At 34.4% G+C, this 23,299-nt stretch overlaps 1 protein-coding gene across 1 annotated transcript; it reads right to left on the reverse strand.

Annotated features, from left to right (window-relative positions):
• Window positions 1–14,340: 14,340 nt before the first annotated feature.
• On the reverse strand, window positions 14,341–19,805 carry LOC130710747 (uncharacterized). The gene is made up of 7 exons (XM_057560102.1): window positions 19,736–19,805; window positions 16,802–16,950; window positions 16,445–16,528; window positions 15,835–15,907; window positions 15,462–15,541; window positions 15,150–15,355; window positions 14,341–14,612 (listed from the first exon to the last, which is right to left on the reverse strand). Exons 1-7 carry the CDS (start codon window positions 19,803–19,805, stop codon window positions 14,363–14,365), a joined length of 912 nt encoding a protein of 303 aa, XP_057416085.1. The 3' UTR covers window positions 14,341–14,362.
• Window positions 19,806–23,299: the final 3,494 nt, after the last annotated feature.

A 23,299-nucleotide genomic window follows, 5' to 3' on the forward strand; every position in this document is an offset into this window, starting at 1 on the left:
GAATAAGTTAGATTAGAAAGTGAGATAGAGATAGCCATCGACACTGACTCACTGCAGGAATGGGCGGGCCGGGAGAAAGGACTATCGCGCGCAGTTATAATTTCTAACTTAATTTCTATTCCATGTTGTCATGAGTGTTTCAAATTTTAAGATAATATTCGTTCATTTTTAAATGTTTTAATTAGAGCTTCCACTTTTATAGACCAACAAGATGGAAGTTGGTCTAGTGGTAGACATGCAAATTAGATCATTGTAAGGATAATGTTACAAGATCGAATCCCTGAAAAATCACTCATTAGGAGGAACCATCATCGTATTTCGATCAGATTAACACTTGTTGAAGACAAAAATCCGCCTCATATCTATTAATTTTGAATCATACATCTTCAAAATTAGTAGACCCTTTTAAATGTCATGAAGTGACTTATTATTTTATTATTGTGTATAATGTGAATCAAGAAAAACATGATTCACAAATTAAAACTGTTTTTATACAAATTAACTTTAGCAGGTGAAGAGCGAGGCAAATGTCGCTAGCTATAAGCTTAATAAGAGGTGATGCATTGACAGATCTTTAAAAAGCAAGGAATGGTCTTGAGTGTTAGACGCCGGAGCATTCATGTCATTTTGCAGAAAAAATAATATTCTTAAAAAATGATGTTCCTGAAAACCTTGCTAAGTTTATATACCTTAGTAACGAGTAATCATGTGAGATTGTAGACAAATGTGTAGTAAAGATTAAGTTGGATGAATTTGTATGGGAGTTGAAAAATGTCAGACATATTCTCGGCCTAACAAAGAACTTAATCTTAGTAAGCCAACTGACTAGTGAAGGTTTTACGACACTCTTCCATGGTGATATCTTTAGAAGATTTCAATAGGTGCAATGGCATTTGCTCACGTAATTAAAATGAGTGATATTCTTTGCAAGGCATCAAAAGCACGTCATTGGATTGCACTTCAATATGAGTGAGAAAGAAATCAAGATCATGCACCTAAACGAAAAACTATGAGGTCTTCAGTTAGTAGAAATTGATATGTGTGAAAACTATATACTTAAAAAGCATAAAAGAATAAGCTTTCAGAAAAGTGGTGGAATCCCAAATAAATACTCGAGCTTGTTTACTCTGATGTTTGGGGTTTAACTACTTTTTCATCTACTGGTGGGAAGAAATACTTCATGACTTTTATCGATAATCACTTCAAAAAGGTATGGGTATACTTTCTGAAATATAAGTTTCAAGTATTTGAAGCTGTCAAGGTGTGGAAAACCATGGTAAAAAATGAGACAACTTGAAGATAAAAAAGATTAAAAATGATGATGGCAAGGCACGAGATTTAAGAAGTTACGTTATAAGCATACAATCAAAATCAAAATGGAGAGGACCGCACAATGGTGTAGCTGACTGTACAAATCGAACATTGATTGAAAGAGCTAGAAGTTTGCGCGTGCAATCAAATTTGCCGTAGCAGTTTGGGCAAAGACCGACAACACTATAACTTACTTGATCAACCAAGGTCCATTGCTACTATTGGGGAACCGCACAAAATACTAGACGTATGCAGCGGAAAAGAAGTAAAACTCTATCATCTTAGAGTTTTTCAATGTGTAGCATATGTGCGCATCAGTGATCAATGCAAGTGTTTTTTATTGATTATGATGAGGATAAGTTTGGCTACCGCCTATAGGATGATGAAAAACCAAAAGATGGTCCACAACGGATATGTAATCTTCAGTGAAAGAGTGATGTGCAATGATAAGCATATCACATGCATCAACAATTCATAACAAATTGAGCTACTGAGCAAGAAGATGTCGTAGGAATTTCTATAGTTGAGAACCCTTATTCATAGGAATCAAATGAACAGGGTATTAAGTAGAAGTTTGCCACATTAGGGCCTCCTATTTCAACTCTTGTATTGAAAAAGTCTTCTCGACCTCATGTGCGCGCCTAATAGGAGATACATGTACTACATATTATTAATTGATGAAGGGGAGTCAGAGAATTATGTAGAAGCATGTTGGATTGCAGATTCTAGCAAGTGGGAGCTTGCTATGAAAGACGAGATAAATCAGTCTTTTATCTCCTTAATTTCTAGATATAATTGGATTATGAATTGTGAGTGATGATAGCATTTTGTAAACACAAGTGTATATTTCACGTTTCAATAAAAAACATGCATGCAGACTCAATAGATATATGCTAATTACTAGCCTAACACTGTTGTATATTTGTGTGTACAATTATTCCACATTTATTTTTCACTTACAGAAATATAACATTAAACGTAATTTTTCTTAACACAAAACATGGATCATAATATAGGCTATGTTTGGTACGCCTAGCTGATAAGCTAGTTGAAAGCTTAAAAGCTAGCTAATAGCTGAAAAGCTAGCTGATCGCTGAAAGCTGATAAGCTAGCTGAAAGCTAAAAAACTATGTAATTGGAACAAAAATGTTTGGTAAAACTAGCTGTTGAACAAGCTGAAATTGTAAAATGACATACTTGTATAATTTTTTTATATATTTAACATTACTTTATTTTCACATTAATACCTATATAATATTAATATTAAAATTATTATAAATATTTTTATTTCACTCAAGTTATTTATCATCTGAAAAATATAAATATTAATTTTTACTTATTTAATTTTTTATATTTTTATTAAATTAAATAGAATAAAACAAATAATTTGTAATATAAAATTATTTTTTTTATTCCAAAGTAGTACTAATTATTTGCATGTGTGCGGGAATGGTATGCATATGAGACAAGTGTAATAACTGATAAGTAAATATGTTTAGTAAAAAATATATAAGGCTAAAGGTGGAATTTTAATAAAATAATAAGGATACAAATGATACTATATTTAATAAGCTATAAGCTTTAAGCTACCTGAGATAGTTTATAGCTTAAAGCTTTAAGCTATTGAAATAAGCTCATTCACCAAACACTTTTATAGAGCTTTTAAGCTAGTCAAATAAGTTTTTAAACTAACCAAAAAAGCTATAAGCTAGCTGAAATGATATGTCAAACATAGGCTATGTTTGGCATGCCATTTCAGCTAGCTTATAGCTTATTTGATTAGCTTAAAGCTTATTTGACTAGCTTAAAAGCTCTTCAAAAGTGTTTGGTGAATGAGCTTATTTCAGTAGCTTAAAGCTTTAAGCTATAAGCTATCTCAGGTAGCTTATAGCTTAAAGCTTATAGCTTATTAAATTTATTATCATTTTTATCCTTATTATTTTATTAAAATTCCACCATTACCCTTATATATTTATAAAAACACTATACTTATTTTTTCCTCACACTTACGTATGCAGTTCCCGCCACCATTCCCGCCACACCGCTGTGCACCACAGATATTAAAAATATTATATTAATAAAAATAAGTAAAAATTAATATTATATTTTTAAGATGATAAATAACTTGAGTTAATAAAAACATTTAAAGTGATAATAATTTTAATAATAATATCATATAGGTATTAATGTGAAAATAAAGTAATGTTAAATATAAAAATAATTATACAAGTATGTCATTTTATGTCATTTTACTATTTCAGCTTGTTTAACAACTAGTTTTACCAAACACTTTTGTTTCAATCACGTAGCTTTTCAGCTTTCAGCTAGTTTATCAGCTTTCAGCTATCAGTTAGCTTATAAACTTTCAGCTAGCTTTTCAGCTTTCAGCTAACTTATCAGCTAAACATGCCAAACATAGCTATAATCATAGTTTCAGAGAAAAGACACGCCTACATCACATGAGGATGTGGAGTGAGTGCCCAAGTGTTGGGGATATGTGGCTAATGCAGGTATATAAATGATCAATACGTCAGATTTGGAGCTACACCCTCATTTATCAAGTGCGGTTTAAATTATTGACTTTATAGGATGTTAGTGGATCATATAATAAAGAGATTAATTTTTATGTACCGACGGTGTAAATAAGTTTTACACCATCATTCAATCACATCCCTTCATTTTGTTAGCTCACAATTAATTTTGAATGAGATTAATTTCTATGCACCGACGGTGTAAAAAGTTTTACCCCATCATTCAATCACAACCTTCCATTTTCTATTTTAGATATTATTAAATTCAAAATTAATTGTAAGCTAACAAAATGGAGGGATGTGATTGAATGATGGTGTAAAACTTATTTACACCGTCGGTGCATAGAAATTAATCTCATTTTGAATTTAATAATATCTAAAATAGAAAAATGGAAGGTTGTGATTGAATGATGGTGTAAAACTTTTTACACCGTCGGTGCATAGAAATTAATCTCTATAACAAATAACTACTTCAATTTATTAGAGGCAGACTGGGGTTGTGTCTCATTATTTCTGGCCAGTGGCCACACTGGTTTTCTTCACACCGTCTTTTTCCTTTTCATATACGGATCACCAAGGATTCTTATAAATTTTTGTTTTGTCTAGGAATCCTCCATAGGTTTAAAAAAACATCTCTCAGTACTGTATTTCTATTAGATTAGTGTGTGATTAAAATATTTAACTGTTCTACGCAGGAATGATACTTCAAACGAGAACAAATTAAAAGATCTAAATCACTAATAAGGTAAATCTCTATATATAGGTGATTTGTGAAGTGGTGGGGAGTGCAATGCTTAGTGTATGTTTAGTTAGTGCAAAACTGCAAATGCAATCGAAAAAATGAAAATTTATCACACTAAGCTTAAAATTGATTGAAAAGCACGAATTTGCCTCATCAAGTTAAAAGATGGACGTCAAATTCAAAGAAAATCTAAACACACAAAATTGTACATTGTGAATTGTGAATTTATGGACACATTGTTGGACGTGGCTATAATAGAGAGCAATAGCTTGATACGGTGATATATTTGAAAATGGCTATTCAACAACCTGCAATAATTATATGTTGCCTTCTTGTTGGTATGAACAAACAAAAAAATTCCTCTTTCTTTTACCCTCTTCGTCACTAAGACATTTTGTCAACATCTCTTTGGCAAGTTTTATCTTCCTTCCTTTATGATTTGCCTGTTCAGGTTAAATTATAATATGATGTATGAACATTATTTTGGGGCAACAATTTATAATACTAAACTTGAAGTGCCTAGCAAACTTCAACTCTATAATTTGATACTGACCGTACTATTGCTGTTAAACGTTTCTTTCTCCCCCTTTTTCTATTTTCATTTTCTATTTTCATTTTCTGAAAACACTTTTCATTTTCAAATTTTAAACATTTAAAAAACATGTTTGGTTTGATTTCTTATTTTCTGTTTTCAGAAAATGAAAATGTTGGAAATATGTTTGGTTTAACCATTTTCAATTGAACTATATAATTTATATTTTATATTAAATTTATGAACAAACTTTAGATTATGAAAAATTTATGAATAAAATTTATAATGAAAACTATTGATATTAATGATTGATATACTTATAATATATTTTTTAAAAAATATTATTTAAAAATATACTGATTGAATTTAAATATGAAGAACATTTTTTAGTACAACGAAAAGATAAATGACACTCTTTAAAGATTAATCCTTGTATCTCTCTCACCCAACTCATATGTCTCATAACTCATATCACTTTAGCTATCATTCCATGACAAATATGAAGAACATGTATAAATATTTGCTCCCAATTTACATATAATATATATATATGTGTGTGTGGAATTTCAATAAGAAAAAGGAATTGAACTTATCAACATATGGAAAAAAAATTGAACTTAAAGTTAAGTATGCAGAGCATGGCATTTGTGTGGTGTACAAGATAGGGGCACGGATAAACATTGCATAAAGTTCCATTGACGTGTGCAAATAGAAGAAAGCTTCATTCTCGTTTGAAAAGCTTCGTGATGTTGCAGAAGAAAAAGAAAATCCATTGACGTCTTAAAAATGGAACGCAGTAAGAGGAGACTCATTCCATTGAAGTCTGAAGATTAAAGAAATAAATCTGGAAAGATATTGATCCACATCAAAATAGAATGACACTCGAAGGAAGAAATTAGCACCACTGCACAGATTAAAGCATTCACCGATTGCAAATACCCAGAGAAAGTGAGGACGGTGAACTTTGGCGGTTGGCAAATGAGACACACAATGCATTGAAACCAGGAAAGAGTATCGGGTCAGGCAAATGAGTCACACATCGAGTGAAATAAAAAAGAAGAAGAATGTATTAAAAATTACAAACATGCCACCGCGTTTTAACTGTTTCATTTTCATTTTCAACGAAAACACGGAAACGACTTTTTTTTATTTTCAATTTTGGGCTTATTTTTGAAAACGTTTCCGGAGAAAATATTCTCAAAAATTTAAACAAACGTGTTTTTAGCCCTATTTTCTATTTTCAGTGAAAATGAAAATAGAAAACAGGCAAACCAAACAGGCCCTAAGAACGTAACTAGATTTGAGTTGACTATATTTAGAAAACTGACTCTTAAGTTTGTCTTTGTTACATTTTTTTTACATAAATTTTAGGATAGAGAGATAGCGCTCCATTTAAAACAGAAAAACCTCGAGACTCAGATGCAAGGCATTTATAAAAAAGAACATTTATCTTACTCAAAGAATACTTTACATTTCTTAGGTACATTCAGGGGCGTATCTAGGCAGGGGCCATTGCCCCCCAAGAATTTTGAAATTTTCACCGACTATAGGTATTTTTATATAGAAAATGTTATAACATTTTGTGATACTCATCAAGTTGAAGTTCCTGACGTGAAAGCCCATTATTTTATGGGTAATGGTTGTCATAAGAAACAAGATGGAGATATGGAACATAATTATAGAATATATGTATTCTATTCTGCAATTGATTTGCAGCTATCTGAATTAAATAGAAGATTTAATGCATAGGTAGTTGAACTTCTCATACTTAGTTCAGCTTTAGATCCTCATAAGGAAAATTTTAAATAATTTGTCGTTCCAACTGAGACATTATCATTCAGATTTTTCTCAAGATCCTAATTTAGGAAAAAAATTCAGTTTATCTGAGTCGTACTGGAAATTAGTTGATACATTGATACGTCTTGTTTTGACACTTCCTGTTTCAACAGCATCTACAAAGCGGTCTTTTTCGGTAGTGAAAGTTGTTAAGACTTCATATTTGCAACAAAATCGAAGATGATCTTCTCATAAATTTATTGGTTGTATATATCGAGAGAGAAATTGCTGAAAAAATCTTCATTGATACAATAATAGATAAATTTAATACTACGAAAGAACGAAGAGTTGTATTTAAATGAAAAAGAAAAAGAAAAACCACCTAAGCTCATTAAATGACGTGGCAATGCCACATGAGCTTCTTGGAGCTCCGGCGTTGACCCAACCGGCCGAAAGGACCAAAGTCAATCATTTTGCTAAAAACTGGGGACCAATCCTCACCTTTACTCCGGCGAGGGACTAAAGTCATATTTATGACAAAGGTTAGGGACCAAAAACTGGATTAAGCCATTAAATAATTTGTTATTATTTAAGGTTTATATAATATTCAATGAATTTTTTTTTAGTCTTATATTTCGCCCCCCAACAAGCAAATCCTGGACATGCCCCTAGGTACATTGGTCCAAATCAATATTATTGCACTTGTTTACATTAATTTTTTTGTGTGCGGTAGGAATACCAAATTTGCTTAATTTCACTCGTTGTCTCTTTAATTTAATTATATTTAAACTATTTGTGATTTTGATTTCTCTAGTTTTTTATTTTTAATTAATCAAGTCTTTCTACATTTAATTTAAGAATGTTTTTTTACAAGAGGGTCAAAAAGGAAAAAACACAAAAACAAAGCACCTGAAAGCAAACTAAGCACATGGGAAACTCCTATAGCATCCGCCAAGACCCAAGAGATATGATGATTAAGATATGTCAAAGGCTGGGTACTGATTTAGAACAAAGCCAACGTCTTGATGAGCACCGAACTTGGCCAAAAAATTTGCACACGCGCATTGCCCTCCATAGAGAATGGGCAACCCGAATTTCTCACAGCGCAGGTCCCTAATATTAGCTATGAAGACTGCATACACACAATTGCACAAAAGTTCGTAGGTAGAGTCTCGATCAAAGACACAATAAGAAAGAAATATATACCATTCTGTAGCTCCGATCCCAAATATTGATGATATACATTAAATCATTAAATCTTCATTTTATTTCCAAATATTTTCAGAGGATATAAAATAATTTTTAAACTTTAAAAAGTTAGAAATGCAGTAAACTTTTGAAAAGAATTGTAGGATATTTGAGAATTTTCCTTTCTAGTTGAAGTTTAATAGTTTAGTTTGTGAGTTTTAATGTGAAAAACGGCTACAATGATTGGCTTGAATTTGTGAAGATTTTAATTAAAAAATAAGGATTTATAAATTTAAAATGAAATAAAAGTGAAAGGTATTGATCATAAGAAGTAAAAAAGTTTGGAACTAAGTTTTTTTTATCATAAAAGTTTGGAACTAAGTTTGAGACTAACTGTCAAAAAACAAAAGCTCAAATAGTTAAGCCTAAAATGAACTAAAATCTATCATGGGTTTAACCAAATAAAATGCAGCCCAAATAAAAAAATTAATCAGTCCATGTTAAAATTTCTTGGGCCAAACACTTGGGCCAATATTTACGAAGTGCATTTTATACAATGGAAGCGTCTTTGATCAAAAAGAAAAAATACAATGGAAACGTCTAACCCAAGAAAAAATGACCGGAGGTGAGGACTGAGAACAAGTAACAACCTTTTATTTTAGGTTTAATACATCATAAGGCCCTGAAATTGTAAAGGTAATCAATTTCAGGGCCTGAAAATTTTTCGCATCAAATTGGGTTCTTAAAAATTTTTTTTTAATTCAATTAAGGCCAAATGCTGCTAGACCTCAATTTTGTCCTAGTCATCAATTACACGTGGCTTTTTTTTAATTATAAAAATGATAAAACTTATTTTTTAATTCCAACTCATTTATTTAAGTAAAAAACATAATAAAATCTCTAATTTAAATTAATTGTAAATTAATACTAATCTCTAATTAATCATCTCAGCTCCAATTAAGCAAAATATTCATAATTTATTTTCTTCTTCTTTTAAATGTTCATCTCCTTCTTCACGCAGCAAAAAACCAATCAACCCTAAATTCAAAATACGTTCTTCATCCTTCTCCTTCTTCATCTTTCTCCTTCACACAACAAAAAAGCAAATTACAAAAAGTAATAACTAGAAAGAAGTAACGCAGCAAGTACAGAAGAAAACCCCAAACCCCAATTAAGCCCCAAACCCCACCTGCAAAAACCACCAATCCCAGAATCAAACCAAAAGCATCACTAATTATTCATAAATTCTTATTGTCAAAGGAATGTTCATGGCTGCGACGGCGATGAAGCTTTGCCCTAGAGAGAGAAAGCGAACACGAGTAAGAGATAGAAGGAGAAAGAGAAGAGGAGAAGGGTTTGGAACAATGGAATCGAAACCCAGAATCCAAAATCTTACTCCAGGTTGAGGTCGAGGCAGAGGCCAGCAGTGGTGGTGGAGATCGGAGGAGGAGGCGTTGATGTCGAGGTAGAAGCCAACGACGGTGGTGGCGGGATCACTCTCCTTCCCTTCTTCCTTCTCTTCTGCTTTCTTCTTCCTTCTCTTGCAGCTTTTTCCCCTTCCAGATTAGGTTAGTTAGGTTTAGTTTTAAGGTTTAATTAGAATAGGTTTTATTTTTATTGAAATGAGATGAAATTAAAAATAAATGAATAACATTAGTTTCTAATTAAAGAAAAAGATAAAAGCCACATCAATTAAGTTTTGGAATTTTTCAATTAAAAGAAAAATTAAAATGTCACGTGGAAAAGCTAAGTAGGCTACACTTCAGCATCAGACACACTTTGTCCTTAATTGAATTAAAAAAATTCTCTTAGGAACCCAATTTGATGCGAAAATTTTTCAGGCCCTGGAATTGATTCCCTTTACAATTTCAGGGGCCTTCTGATGTATTAAGCCTTTATTTTATGAATAGAAAAGTTCGAGTGAGTCCAACTTCAGTCACCATCATGAATCAGAGAATGTCTTTGGGATCACGTGTTGTTTATAAATGTTCTTACATATTACCCCAACACCATCCTCACATTGACCACTGGAATCGAACACACAATCTAGAGATTCTCATTATCAACTGATTATGAGCCAACATGCATATAAGTAACAACCTAAGAGTGCATATTTGCATTTTCATTAAAATTCATATGGATTGACATTAAAGATAACCTACAAAATCATGTTTTCCCGATCTAAGTTAAATTCAATGTGATTTATTCTAAATTTTTTGTTAATACCTTGAAATATGTGAATCAAACGTAACACTAAGTATGATGAATGGAAGTAACTAGTAAGTACTAAGTACCAACACACATTTCTAAACACATCATCCAACAGATTTCTTGCAATAATTTTTTCAAAAAAAATAACACAATTGTCTCACTTTAAAAGAAAATTTTTAATAGAGAAAATTGAAGGTGCACTGACAGTGTAAACTTGTTTTACACATGCACCCAATTAATTTCCGACACATCAACAAATTATTAATTTACTAATTAATATTAAAAAGATCTGTAAACACTTAGTTTTATCTGACATAATGTCATTAATCTTCTTTTAATAAATAAATAATTAAGTTATATGAAGTGCATTGAAGAGAATGTTAGAAAGAGTATTTTTATCATTTATGCACAAGTAATAAGTACCTGAGGCATGTAGTACCTTTCACATTAACATCAAGGCAGGTTTCAATCATGAACTAGTTAAATTCGGTAAAAGTACTTGATAATTTTTTTTATTTGAGTTTTTGAGTATTTTCTTCATGCAGATTACTCATTGCTGTATCATTTTCCACCATATTTAAATTCCATAAATTTGTACGGAAGATTTTTGGGAGTTTAATTTATGACATAATCCCGCAACCGAGTTGGCAATCATTGATTATGATGAAAACATGCCAATGAATTAGGGCAAAGACTGAAAAGAAATAATCCAATATCATTATTTATTGCCAAAAACATATTGCCTATAACTTTATCTTGTGCTCACAACATATATTTTATAAAGAGGTTAGCACTAACAGTCTAACACATAAATTATGAAGAGACAGCCCGTTTTTTAATTGGAAACAAATTATGAAGAACATATTAAATTAATTGGTTAAAATTTGTGCAGAATATATTAAATTAGGAGTGAGATTATATAATTTAATGAATCTCAAATGAATTCAATCCAATTAAAAAGAGAGGGTGAAAAGAGAATATTAATGGTTTTTTTTTGTCAAGAGAATATTAATGGTTAAAGTGAAATTTGGTAGTATTTCTCATATTTGATAGGAATTTCAAACTAAGCCCATGGCAGCAATGAGGGGGTTGAATAAGCAAACCGCCCCACCATTGTAAGTTTGCCAAATGTAAAACATTCTCGCTAGAAATTGACATCCTTAATTAATGACCCACACCATGACAATTGACTTGCTTTAATATTGAACTAATTTAACATTAAGGAATAAAAATTGGCTTCAGTTAGTGGATACCACTTCCCCCACCAAAGATTACCGATAAAAATATATATATGGTCTTACTAAAGTCTATCAAAAAGAGGTATTAGTGGACAAAAGCAACATTTTTAGCTAGATAAACCCGCTGCTTAGTTATGAGTTGTGAACATGCATAGGTAAAAAGAGATCCTAGTTGTGACTTGTGACCAAGGAGAGTGGGAAGAAGGATTGCGAGCTAGCTATTGCGCATTGGAATAGGATAAGAAATTAGCTCATTAAAGTTAACATAAAAAATAAAACAAAAAAAGTGCCTTAACTCATGGTTTGAGATTGAGCTATCTAGATCTTGTTTGTCCTATCTAGCTAGGGTGGTGTGTAAGCCGTCAAACTCAATCTTAATCAATTAAATCATCAAAATTTAATTTCGATTTCCATACCAAACAAACACCCATTGAGGGGGAAGATGACAGGGAGTTCATAGAGATTGTAAAGTGGTTCAATCCATCTTAACTTACCATGTCATGCTTTCAAATAATTTTAAGTGATACGGGTTGACCCGTCAGCAAAAATAATGTCAAATCCACTTCATTTAAAGATAGGTTTTACTAGAAATGGCTAGCTGGTGGGTTAAATTTAAATAACAAGTATTGGAACCTTGGCGGGTTGAATGAATTGAGTGAATTCTTAAATTAAATATTGAGCCTAAACAAAGAAATTAATCATGAATTTGATTTTTCTTTTTTCTTAAGTTACATTTACATATGACAATTGATTGGTAGCTTTATTTTCTTCAGAAAAAATTCACTCTATTATATGAGATTAGATCTAGTTCTTAATTATTGTGTCATAACCCATCACGATTAAGAGGAGTGCAATGATTTTTGTGACACGACCCAAGATTTGTGGGGGAGTTGGGATCAGACAGACTAGAAGGAGAAATAACGCTATGGTCTATCCATGTTCCCTTTGTCTCAGTTCACTTGGAATGAAATTTTGCAGCTCGTGTTCATGAGCGTATTTGTTTCTTTATTTGGTTAGCTTGTCATAAAGGCCCATCACAAGACCGAGTTTTAATGTCATAAGAGGGACGTTCAAAAAAATGTCATAAGAGGGTGCTTGCTAATAACGTTTGTAGTTTGTGTCACACTAACGCACTGTTTGGTTCAACAGATGGGAGGGGAGAAATTTTAATGGAGGGGAGGGGAGGGAAGGGAAGAGATTTTAAATAGTATTGTGTTTCGTTAAGAAGGGGAGGGGAGGGGAGGGAAGAGAGGAGAAATATTTTTATTTTATTTCTGTTCACATAAATGTTTAAATATATATAATTACTTTTATGACCCTTATTCTGAAACATATTTACTTCATTCGTTATAATCTCTCCCGTCAGTATTAATATTGCTACATAAGAAATTGGTTTGATGAAAAGTGTTTTAAAGGTTCTTATGGCATTGCCTTAAAAAAAGGTTCTTATGGTATTAACTAGGATTAAACCCGTGCGATGCACGGAGATTTAATTTGATAATTTGTTAAAATAAGATAAAAATTACAAATATTGTCCAAATTTGTTGGAATATAATTTAATTAGAGTCCATATTCAATAATAAATAAATATTTGCATATCATACCTGTGTTAATTGCTATTTATACCGTAATATCAATTTATATTAATGACCACGCTATGTAGAACCACTAGTATTCTTGCCCGCACGGGACAATTTGATCACTAATTTGCTTTAGATGATTTAGATTGATAGTTAGTGATAAATATAATTTCTTAGAATTTTAAGAGCAAGCTTGCATACAAAACTGAGATATATATGGCCTGCCATAAATATATAAAAATTGACAGTAAAATATTATCAATCCTTATATTATATCATTTGATAAAACATGCAAAATATCAATGGCAGTGAAAAACACAGTCATTCAGAATACTACTTGGATACAATCTACTTAATAGATCAAAACTAAAATGCAAATATTAACTATATACTAACTCTTCTTTGACAGATACTAACTACTAAGAATAAAGTCAATAAACGCACTGAGCAGCTACTTGTTTCTACATGTTATCCTTAAAGAGGGAGCATATAAATATGATTGGAGCAGCAAGTTCATTCAACCTTTGATAGAACAGAGAAATAAAAAGCAACTGAGTTTGATTACATGATAAAAGTGGCTGCCATAAATCAGTCTTTGGACACCATATACAGAGATAAGTTTTGTCTCATCATGATCTTTGCCTGCATTTTCAACATCATTATCTTCATCTTCTTCATGTGCATCAGGATCAACTCCCTAAACGGACACAAAACACAAATTTCAAATTTCATGTGCATCTTCATTATCCTCATTCTAGGGATTTAATCTGCCAGCCGCTAAATAAAAACATAAACTACAAAAAGGATACATAGGAAAGTTTCGTCATGTAACCAAATTTATGGGAAAATATTGAAAAGGTAAGATGTAATTTGACCTTCATTGGGAAGATGATCTTAAGGGATTTGGCCCCATATCCAAGAATTTTCAGCTAATATGTATCCAAGAGTTCAGGTGCGTGAACATTAGCTGATATTGATTAGACAGGTATCATTCAATAAAAAAGATATTTGCCATTAACTAACAAAATAATGCTTTTGCACCCATCCTACACAGAAGAAACAACCAAGAGAAAGTTGCACTGTCTTTCATTTGCACTATTAATGTATCAATGAATCAATTGTAATATGTGAGTGACAATTATATAATCCCCTTTGAGGGTTTGACTTTTTATATAGTCCTAGCCACAATCACTAATGGCTGGCTTTCAAGAATAAACTATATGTTGTGTGAGTAAGCCAAGCATTGTAAAGAATTATTGAACACACTCCTCTAGAAATTTACTTAGCTGAGAAGTATACAATTTTGGATCATTTCTAAAGTGGTCAACATGGGGTGAGGACACAAAATTGCATGCCCTCACATCATGTCCAGCCCTATGCTGTGCCTCCACAAACGATTCCACTGAAACAACGGATATAACCATGTCTGCAGAACTATACATGTATAACTGCAGACAACTTGGTTGCTTTGTTGATAACATGCTCAAAAAATTAGAGAGCCTCCTACACTTGAATAAAATCATTCAAGTTAGGAGCATAGATTTCAAATGATAAATTACTACAGAATGATTAGTTTTCTTTATGATAAAGCCAACCATATATGTATACAGAAATTGAATATTTATGCATGATCTCCACTATGAAATTTCTATACCAAATTTCTCAATGACTGGCCATATCCTGAGAACCAACACCAGAGATAGCTAATGCAACAGACTATTCCATTATAGGTGAAAAGAGCAATTGCAACATCTTTTCAGTTGTAGATTTCCCTAAAATCTTAAATTTATAACATTCCACTTCAGAAACAGCATTGCAAGAGAACCTATTTCCATAGTAACTCTTATTCAAGTTTCATTCCAGAGTTTTAACAACAATACAACCACTTAATAGCCTTATATGCTTCTGTGCTCTCACATTTGAATCTCTATTGTTAGTTGCTACCCATTGAAGTATGATGGTAGTTTGTTATCAACTTAGTCTTATCAACAATGGTCTAATACCCACATAATCTAGAAGAAAAATGATTCGAGTCATCACCTATTCACAGTTGGGAGATACAGAATAACCTCAAAAAAATTCTTTGGTATCAATAGCGAAGCTGCTTCTGTTGCTGCAGTTTTGGGTCCTGCAGCTGCATCACTACTAATTGATACTTTAATGCCGGATTCATCAAAGAATACACGTCCTTTTGTAGAGACCCTATTCTTGTTGAGAAACGCTGCAGAGAAACCAGAGGCCCATACCTGATAAGATAATCAGATAATTAACATCAATCCCAACTATTATTCATCATTTCAAGATAGGAAAGTAAGGAACATATTATTTTGTCCAGTGATACCAAGTCCTTACCTGATCCATAATAACAAAGCAGAGCTCAATTATTGATAGGCGCAATTCTTCATATTGATTATCTAAAGTTGTCAATATCCCTGAAACAGAGAGAGCAAATGAAAGGTGGTCTAAAATTGAAGAATCTTTTTCTAAACATATCTCGCGGGGAGAATTGGATAAAGAACACCTTTGCACGAAATCATATATAGTGAGGCAGCTCAAAAAACATAATTAACACTACAACTGATATTAAATTAATGTTGAATTGTTGATACTTGAAAAAAGTACTACATGGGGTACGTAGCTAGCAGTTGAGTTATCAAGAGCCAGAAACACTCACTCAGTACCAACAAACACAAAATCATAATTCACCTAATTAAAGCTTTCTCACCACATGCCAACTTGAGTTCAATAAACTTGATCTGCACCCCATATAAATGATATCCATGAGATTTACCTGTTGGCTACCAATTGAAGTTGTACAAAAAGGTGAGAAAGAAAAGATCTTCTACAAATTTCTACAAAAGGATCCCACCACCAAAATTTTAGTATTTGGTTAGAAATAACCAACTTGGAATGAGATAATGAGAAAGTGACTTCACAATGCCTTGCTTGTTTACCTAATTAAAGCTTTCTCACCACATGCCAACTAAATCAGTTTGATTGGTAATATGACTAAAGCTGGAATGTTGTAGCTTTATCATTTATGAGTGCTAAAGTTAAGCATGTTTCATGATAAAAAAAACCCATGTTGGTTAATGCAAATTTGGTTATATGTTTACATAAAATTCTACATATTGTATTAAATGTTTTAATTGGAGTTTCCCTGAGACTAATTATACTTATTTGGTAACAGGAAGCTAAAGCAAGAAAATGCAGGTCCATAAACTTTATAACCAATGCAATTCACATAAACTGGGTATAAGAGTATTGAATGACATTGACAATACACAGTGATGTAATGAATGTTAACTACTTAAAAGTGTATGACCTAAATTGACCTTATGAGAACCATCGCATTGAAGTGTCGATGATGAAGAAGCATGTGTGTGCATGGCCCTCTCTGATGTCTTGAGGTGAAATTCCTGAGAACCAAGACATTAAACTAAACTCACAAATCAACAGAAAGCTGTAAATGTAACCACAAATCACAAACTAAAACATTGTATGATAATGGAACAGGATAAGAAACCGTAGGTGATAATGCAAAGCAGGAAATCCAGAGAAAGTAGAACACCAAACAGAAACAAAAGCTGAAAGTAGCATGTATCTTACATCCCTTGAAAAAATATAAATTATTATCTATATCTATATATGCTGACATGATTCAGAAAATACAAAGGAGAAGAATATGTCACCTTATTGTCCATGAGAACAACCTCGAGAGTGAATGCTAACTTGCTACCACTTAATCTCTGACCTTTCCATGCCCTGATAACCTTCACTAAGATTCTCCATGTCTCCTTAGCTCGTGATAGAGAAGAAACATCATCAAACACCTTGTAAACTCAAATTTCAAGCAAATACAACAATCAGGGTGACTAAAGGAGTTGAAATTGCAAAATGGAGAGCAAACATATACATATTTATATACGGAAGCGTGTACATACAATGACATTGACATAGGCAGGAAAAATTTAGGACCAACTCATAAGAATTGAGAATTCAATTTTCAAATGGAGCTTACCGTCATCAAGAAATGCTGAGAATTAAGTATTGCTGATAACAATCTGAAGTACAGCCAATGGTAGATGGATTACATATCTCTATGGCAAGCCAGGTGTCATGGTATGCTAAGTTTTAAGAATTGGCAAAATCATAACCATTGATCAATGCTAATAAATTAGCAAGGTTTGCCATGATATGTGCACATCAGCACATGCATGTGAAGCTCCTGACGTGTATGCTATTTGAATGGCAAACCAATGGGCAGATAAGTAGTCAGTAGTCAAGCAAGCAATGAGTGGAACATGGTGGCCAAATGCATAAGAAGAAGCCATGTGGACAGAGATGTTGAGAAGCAGCCACGTAGGAGAAGCGCTGAGGGAGCGACACGTATGCAATTTGATCTCGCAAGGTCTTCTTGAGTTATCAACAACAAATAAAGTCAGAAACAAATATTTATAATACACTTATAAGCAGCGCCAAACATATGCACACACAGGATATAGAGAAAGGAAAATTACTTGCCTGGATAACTACTTTTAAGCAAATGTTTGATGAATGTTATTTTACCAGTTGAGTACTGACCCAAAAACATAACCATTGGTTTGGCATCAAAATCGCTATTTGTCTACAATATAGAAAGAGTTGCAATCAACCAAAGACCCAAGTATATATCTTAGTCAATACCAACGTCCTAATTATGAATCTTGACTGAAGAGGGCAACAGAAATAGGGAGAACTGGACGAACAACAAACCCTCACAGACAATGGTTCAATTTATAGGCAAAAATTTGTGGTGCATGAAATCAGTCAAGTTGTAAAGACCATGAAGATGGATGTAGGGTTTAGGCACACAACTGTAAAGCAAAATGGACAGCTGGTTTTGAGAGCTTGTAGGTACCTTCGTAGCTTTAACGGATAGAGGAGAATGGGTGCTGGATGAACATTCTAGGGTTATAGATCCAACTTTATGCCAGAATTCAGCCAAAGAAGATTTATAGGAGAAATTTGTTGCTTACAGTATAGAGGGCAACATTCAAAATAGAGTGTAGGCACCAACCTATAAAGCAAATTCGACAGCTGGTTTTTGCAGCATGATATGATGACCACGATATAGGGTTCTAGATTTAGAGTGTAGATCCTATAGCACAAAAAACAACTTGATGGCTATGCTGAAGCTGGTAGGTGCACCTTTATCCTGGAATGCTAAGGAAAGGACGAGTGGTAGATGAAATTTCGAGGGTTATAGCTTGCAATTTTATGCAAAATCCAGCACCAAGAGATACGAAAGGACGATTTGCAGATGAACGGAGCGGTGGCGGCAATGTTCCTCAAAAACTTCCCAATCTGCGTCTCACGCAGAGGATGCCGCCTCAATTCGTGACTCGGCGGCCACGAGAGATGCCCCGCGGCGCGAACCGGTGGTCGGAAGATGCCAGCGCCTCCGCCGTTGGCGATGAACTCCGGTAGAGGTGCCGGACCGGAAAGTGATGTCTCTTGGTGGTGGTTGGCGGAGAGTTCCGGTCGAGGAACTGGAGCATGCAGTCGAGACGACGGTTGGTGGATTGGATGGAGGTGGAGGGTGAAACGGCGTCGTCGTCGTCGTCGGAAGAGGAGTGTGAGTGTGAGTATAACGGAAGATGACGATGTGCCTACGCGAAGAGGAAGAGCAGAGGCGAATGAATAGCAGTGAAAGAGGCCAGCTCATCATCCAATAGGCCCAGCCCATTATACTCTCCCATACCAAAAAAAAAAGTTGGTGCATGAACAGTAGAATCCAATCCTTCCTTTGTAAGGTAGTAGATGTTCGGACACGTTTACTATGCCCAAGCAAAAGCTTGTGCATAGTTGCACCATGTACTTTTTACCTACTATGACATGTTTATAAGTAATTTCGGTTTATTCATAAATTCAAATATTAAAATATTAGAGTATGATTAGTGAATAGATTATCCTCCTACCACTTCATCAGAAACCCAACACTACAGAATCTCCACCACCACTACTGAAATTTTCGATTCCCCTTAACTCGTGAAAATGACGGATCTATCAATTAGCCTTCAATTCCAGATCTGTGAAACACGCCAGTACCGATTGAAATAAACTTTCAGATCCAAGCAGCTATTATCTTATTCTTCATCCTCCTTCCATTTTCTTCTCCCAGAAACCCACCACCATCAACCCCCTCCCCCTCTCTTACCCATCACCACCACCAACACCAACATCCCCCAAATCCATATAACGATTGGTTTTTTATATGTGAAAAATTTTATATGTGAAAAACATAAAATGATTGAGGGGGTTCTTGTTTTGTTTATGATTATTGGATTTTTGGCTTCAGAAATGATTGTGCAACTACGAGGATGACCGGCGGGTCACCGACGGCGAGGTCAGCGCGGCGATTCCCTCGCGTCGTAGATCGATCCCCTCGGTCTGTCCCCGAAGAAGATCAGAGAAGATATCGTGAAGGAGACCACCATTCTTCCTCCATGCTTACCCAGAGGCCAAAACTGAATTGAATGAATAACAAAAAAACCAGAACCACCATCACCACCACCTCGCCCTCCGCCACAACTACCACAACCACCAGATCTGAAACCCCACTTTTCTCCATAACCTATCCATACCTGTTCCATTACAGTCATATCCAACACCGAAACCACCGAAACCAAGCTTTCCAACCAAAGCCCCAACCATGTCCAATCAAACTAAGAAATCCATAGAAGTCTCTTCCTCGACTCCCTACAACTAAAGGAAACACCAGAGAGTGACAGGAAGAAGACGAAGAACATCAAGCACGATGGATTTGGGGGGTTTCGGTGTTGGCAGTGGTGTTGGGTGAGAGAGGGGGGGGGGGTGGTGGTGGTGGTGGGTTTTTGGGAGAAGAAGATGGGAGGAGGGATGAGGAAGAAGATAATATTGTGTTTAATTTTATTTTGATTTAATTAAGTTAGTAAATTAAGTTAGCACCATAAATTCATTTTGAAAGTTCACTAATCATACTCTAATAATTTAATTATTTAAATTTCTGAAAAATCTTAAAATCCTAAAATACCTGTTGTAGAAGGTCAAACCTGCCTTGTGCAACTATGCAAAAGCTTTTGGTTAATGTTTGTGTATGTAAAAGATCAAAGTTTTTGTGACTATTGGTAAGGAACAATGGAGCGAGTGGTGTTGTTCAACGACGTAAAAACCTTTTGACATGGAACAATGTAACACCGAAACGTATAGGTGTAGTTCACTCACAGAAATGGTTAAACCGATCGAGAGGTTCTATATATGAGAACTGGAAAGGAAATGTCAGATGCACTAAAAATCCCAACCTGCGGTGATTCGGTGAACTGGCAATATTAATAGCATATGAGGGTATTTCTATCCAATAAATGTTTCCCCGCCTATTCCTCCCACTTTTGGAAGGGACACATAATTGAGTTATGAGGGGTTTTGGTCCCCTCCATTCCCCTTCTCCCCCCTCTTAAAAATTGAACCAAACATGTTAAATTAAATAAAAAAATCCTCCCTTCCCCTTCATTCCCCTCCAACCAAACAAGTGGAGTCGATCATGCATTGCGTTCGAGGTTGTAGGGAGGCTCGGGCTGTTTAGCAGGACTTTGGTTTCGAAATTATAGGGCATTTCTAGGTCTTGTGTATGGATGGACTAGTTGAAAACTGGACCATCGTGGTCTAATTTAATCTACACTGTTGGATGTAATATTTTTAAGGCTCAAATACTCTTTTGGTCTCTGTAATTGTAAAGGGAATTATACTTTTGTCCTTGTAAAATTTTCGCATCAAATTTGATCCCTAATTTTTTTTTAATCCAATTAAGGAAAAACTATGTTTCTGTCTGATGTGTCCTAATTTTTACTCAGTCAGATTTTTCAAGTGACTTTTTTTAAATTTTTTTCGTTCCTAAGTTATGTTGAACACTTGAATGGAGAAACAGGCACAGAAGGATCTTGAAGATGTTGATCTTGACATTGAAGCATGGAATCTTAACCCGACAGAGGACCTAAACCTCTCTCAATTCTTCCGAGAAGTGGAGGCGATCAAGGTTGAAACGGAAGAGATTAGAGATGTACATGTTTCTTCCACAATTCTAGGGTTCAAATTGGGGCTCAATGGGGGCTGAGATGAGTTAATTAGGGCTTAATTGGGGCTGAGACGATTTATCATGGATTAATATTGATTTTCAATTAATCATAAAATGTGGCCTTTAAATGAGGCTCTCTCATATGGCCTTTTCATATGGGGGTTTTAATGAGGCTCTCTCATATGGCCTTTAGACACCAAAATAGCACATGTGTTCGGGATCTTCTTTTTGGTGTGGGTTTGTTTTCAATCTACATGAGAGGATTGTTCTCATGGTATTTCTTTCTATCAATAAATCATTTTGTTCTCAAAAGAAAATGGAAAAGTTGATCGGGTAAAACTTAAGACACATTAGACGCAAACACACTTTGTCCTTAATTGGATTAAAATAATATTTAGGGATCCAATTTAATGCGAAAATTTTACAAGGACTAGGTCTGATTCCCTTTACAATTACAGGGACCAAAAGAGCATTTGAACCTATTTTTAAAATTTTAATGATTGAGATTAATTAATGTTAAAATAACTCATTTGTTAAATATATATTATTTTACCAAAATACCCCTATTACTTTCTATCCACCAACCCCATCTTCAGCAACATGTCATCGGTTGTTGCTACCATTGTTGTTGACGTAAAGATGGTTTTGCCTCTTCTTGGAATGCTACCATTGTTGTTGTTGTTGTTGTTGTTGTTGTTGTTGTTGTTGTTGTTGTTGTTGTCTTTCTCTGGCGCTGTCTGCTAATGTTGTTGTTGTTGTTGTTGTTGTTGTTGTTGTCTTTCTCTGACGCTATCTGCTAATGTTGTTCTTGTTGCTGCCTTGAGGACCTCAATGGGTGTTCAGAAATGGAAGCCACCATCATAGGGCCTTGGAAAAGGTGGAAACTTTCCCTCACATTGCAACCCTCACGCCCCAAAACGCAAAAATCTTAGCTTTATCCATGGGAAAGTGGTGCAGATCAAGGGCTTCAACAATGGGTAGGCTTCAGAGTCAGTAGAGACACAATGCTTCAGGATACAAAGAGAGAGAGAGAGAGAGAGAGAGAGAGAGAGAGAGAGAAAAGGGTCCGAAAGCGAAGTAGGGGAATAAATGAAATAAAAAAAAAAAGAAAGCTTGAAGCCCGATCCGACCGTGGTGGCTCGGTTGGCGTTGCGGCGGTGGCTTGAAGCTTGATCTGCGGTGGTGGCCTGGTGGTTCGATTCCAGATCTAGGAAGCTTCTACTTCCATCTCCCCTTTTATGTTCTCCCTTCCTCTCTTTCTCTCTTGTTTGTATTTGAGATGAAGAACAAGAGTTTCATCTGGGTTTGAGTTTTAGGGATGAACATGATTTTCTGGGTTTGATATGGATGTTCACCTCGATTTTCTAGTGATGATAGAAAGAGAAAGAAGGAGAAAGAAGGAAAAATTTTGTGTGATGAAAGACAAATTTGTCTTCTCCCTAGAAAAGGTAATTGGACCACGTGAGCCAGCTTGAAACTGACTTACGCTAAGCACAACCCTGAGCAGGATTTCTAGGAGGTCGGTAGTTTTAGATGTTGGATTTCCATTATTGATCAACTATCCTTACATGTGTTTGTTTTTCAGACTTGGACTATCTGAAAGTGTTGTTGTGATAGTGTCTTTAATGGTACGTATTTGAGGAGTAGTATTATCCTTTGCCTTGATAGTCTGTTTGCTAATTGTAGTTTGACGTTTTATTCAGATGCACGCCAGTTAGTTCAACATTGGGTGGCTAATTGGCTAATTAGTTTGACCTCATGCGAACATAGTTGCTCTCATGTTGATGGTAGCCCATTAAAGAAAACACGTAATTAGCGGAAACCTGAAAACTGCTGCAAAACCTTGCTGTTACAGACGTTCAGAGTTCAGACGTCAATAACATATTTTTTTGAAGAAAAAAAAGGCTACTAACGGACCGTCAATCATTTGGTGGTATGTTAAATTTGTTTTTGAGGGATTAGTTATGGTCAAACTACTAACAACCTAAATCATCAATATACTAAAATGACTATTTAATTACTGATGACCTAGGTCGTGGGTAGGTAACTTAACGAGGTTAAAAAAATTGGATATAGTTGGCGGGCTTTTGAAAGTTTT

This window comes from Lotus japonicus, chromosome 1, assembly GCF_012489685.1.
Source record: "Lotus japonicus ecotype B-129 chromosome 1, LjGifu_v1.2".
Classification (NCBI taxonomy): Eukaryota; Viridiplantae; Streptophyta; class Magnoliopsida; order Fabales; family Fabaceae; genus Lotus; species Lotus japonicus.

Excerpts from the sequence above, each read along its gene's own strand:
- LOC130710747 (XM_057560102.1), bottom strand. The coding sequence starts at position 19,805 with ATGGTTGGGGCTTTGGTTGGAAAGCTTGGTTTCGGTGGTTTCGGTGTT. Across the intron at positions 15,356-15,461 it reads GCTTTGTTATTATGGATCAG|GTATGGGCCTCTGGTTTCTC; the intron begins GTAAGGACTTGG and ends TTATCTTATCAG. Across the intron at positions 14,613-15,149 it reads TATCTCCCAACTGTGAATAG|GAGGCTCTCTAATTTTTTGA; the intron begins GTGATGACTCGA and ends ATTCAAGTGTAG.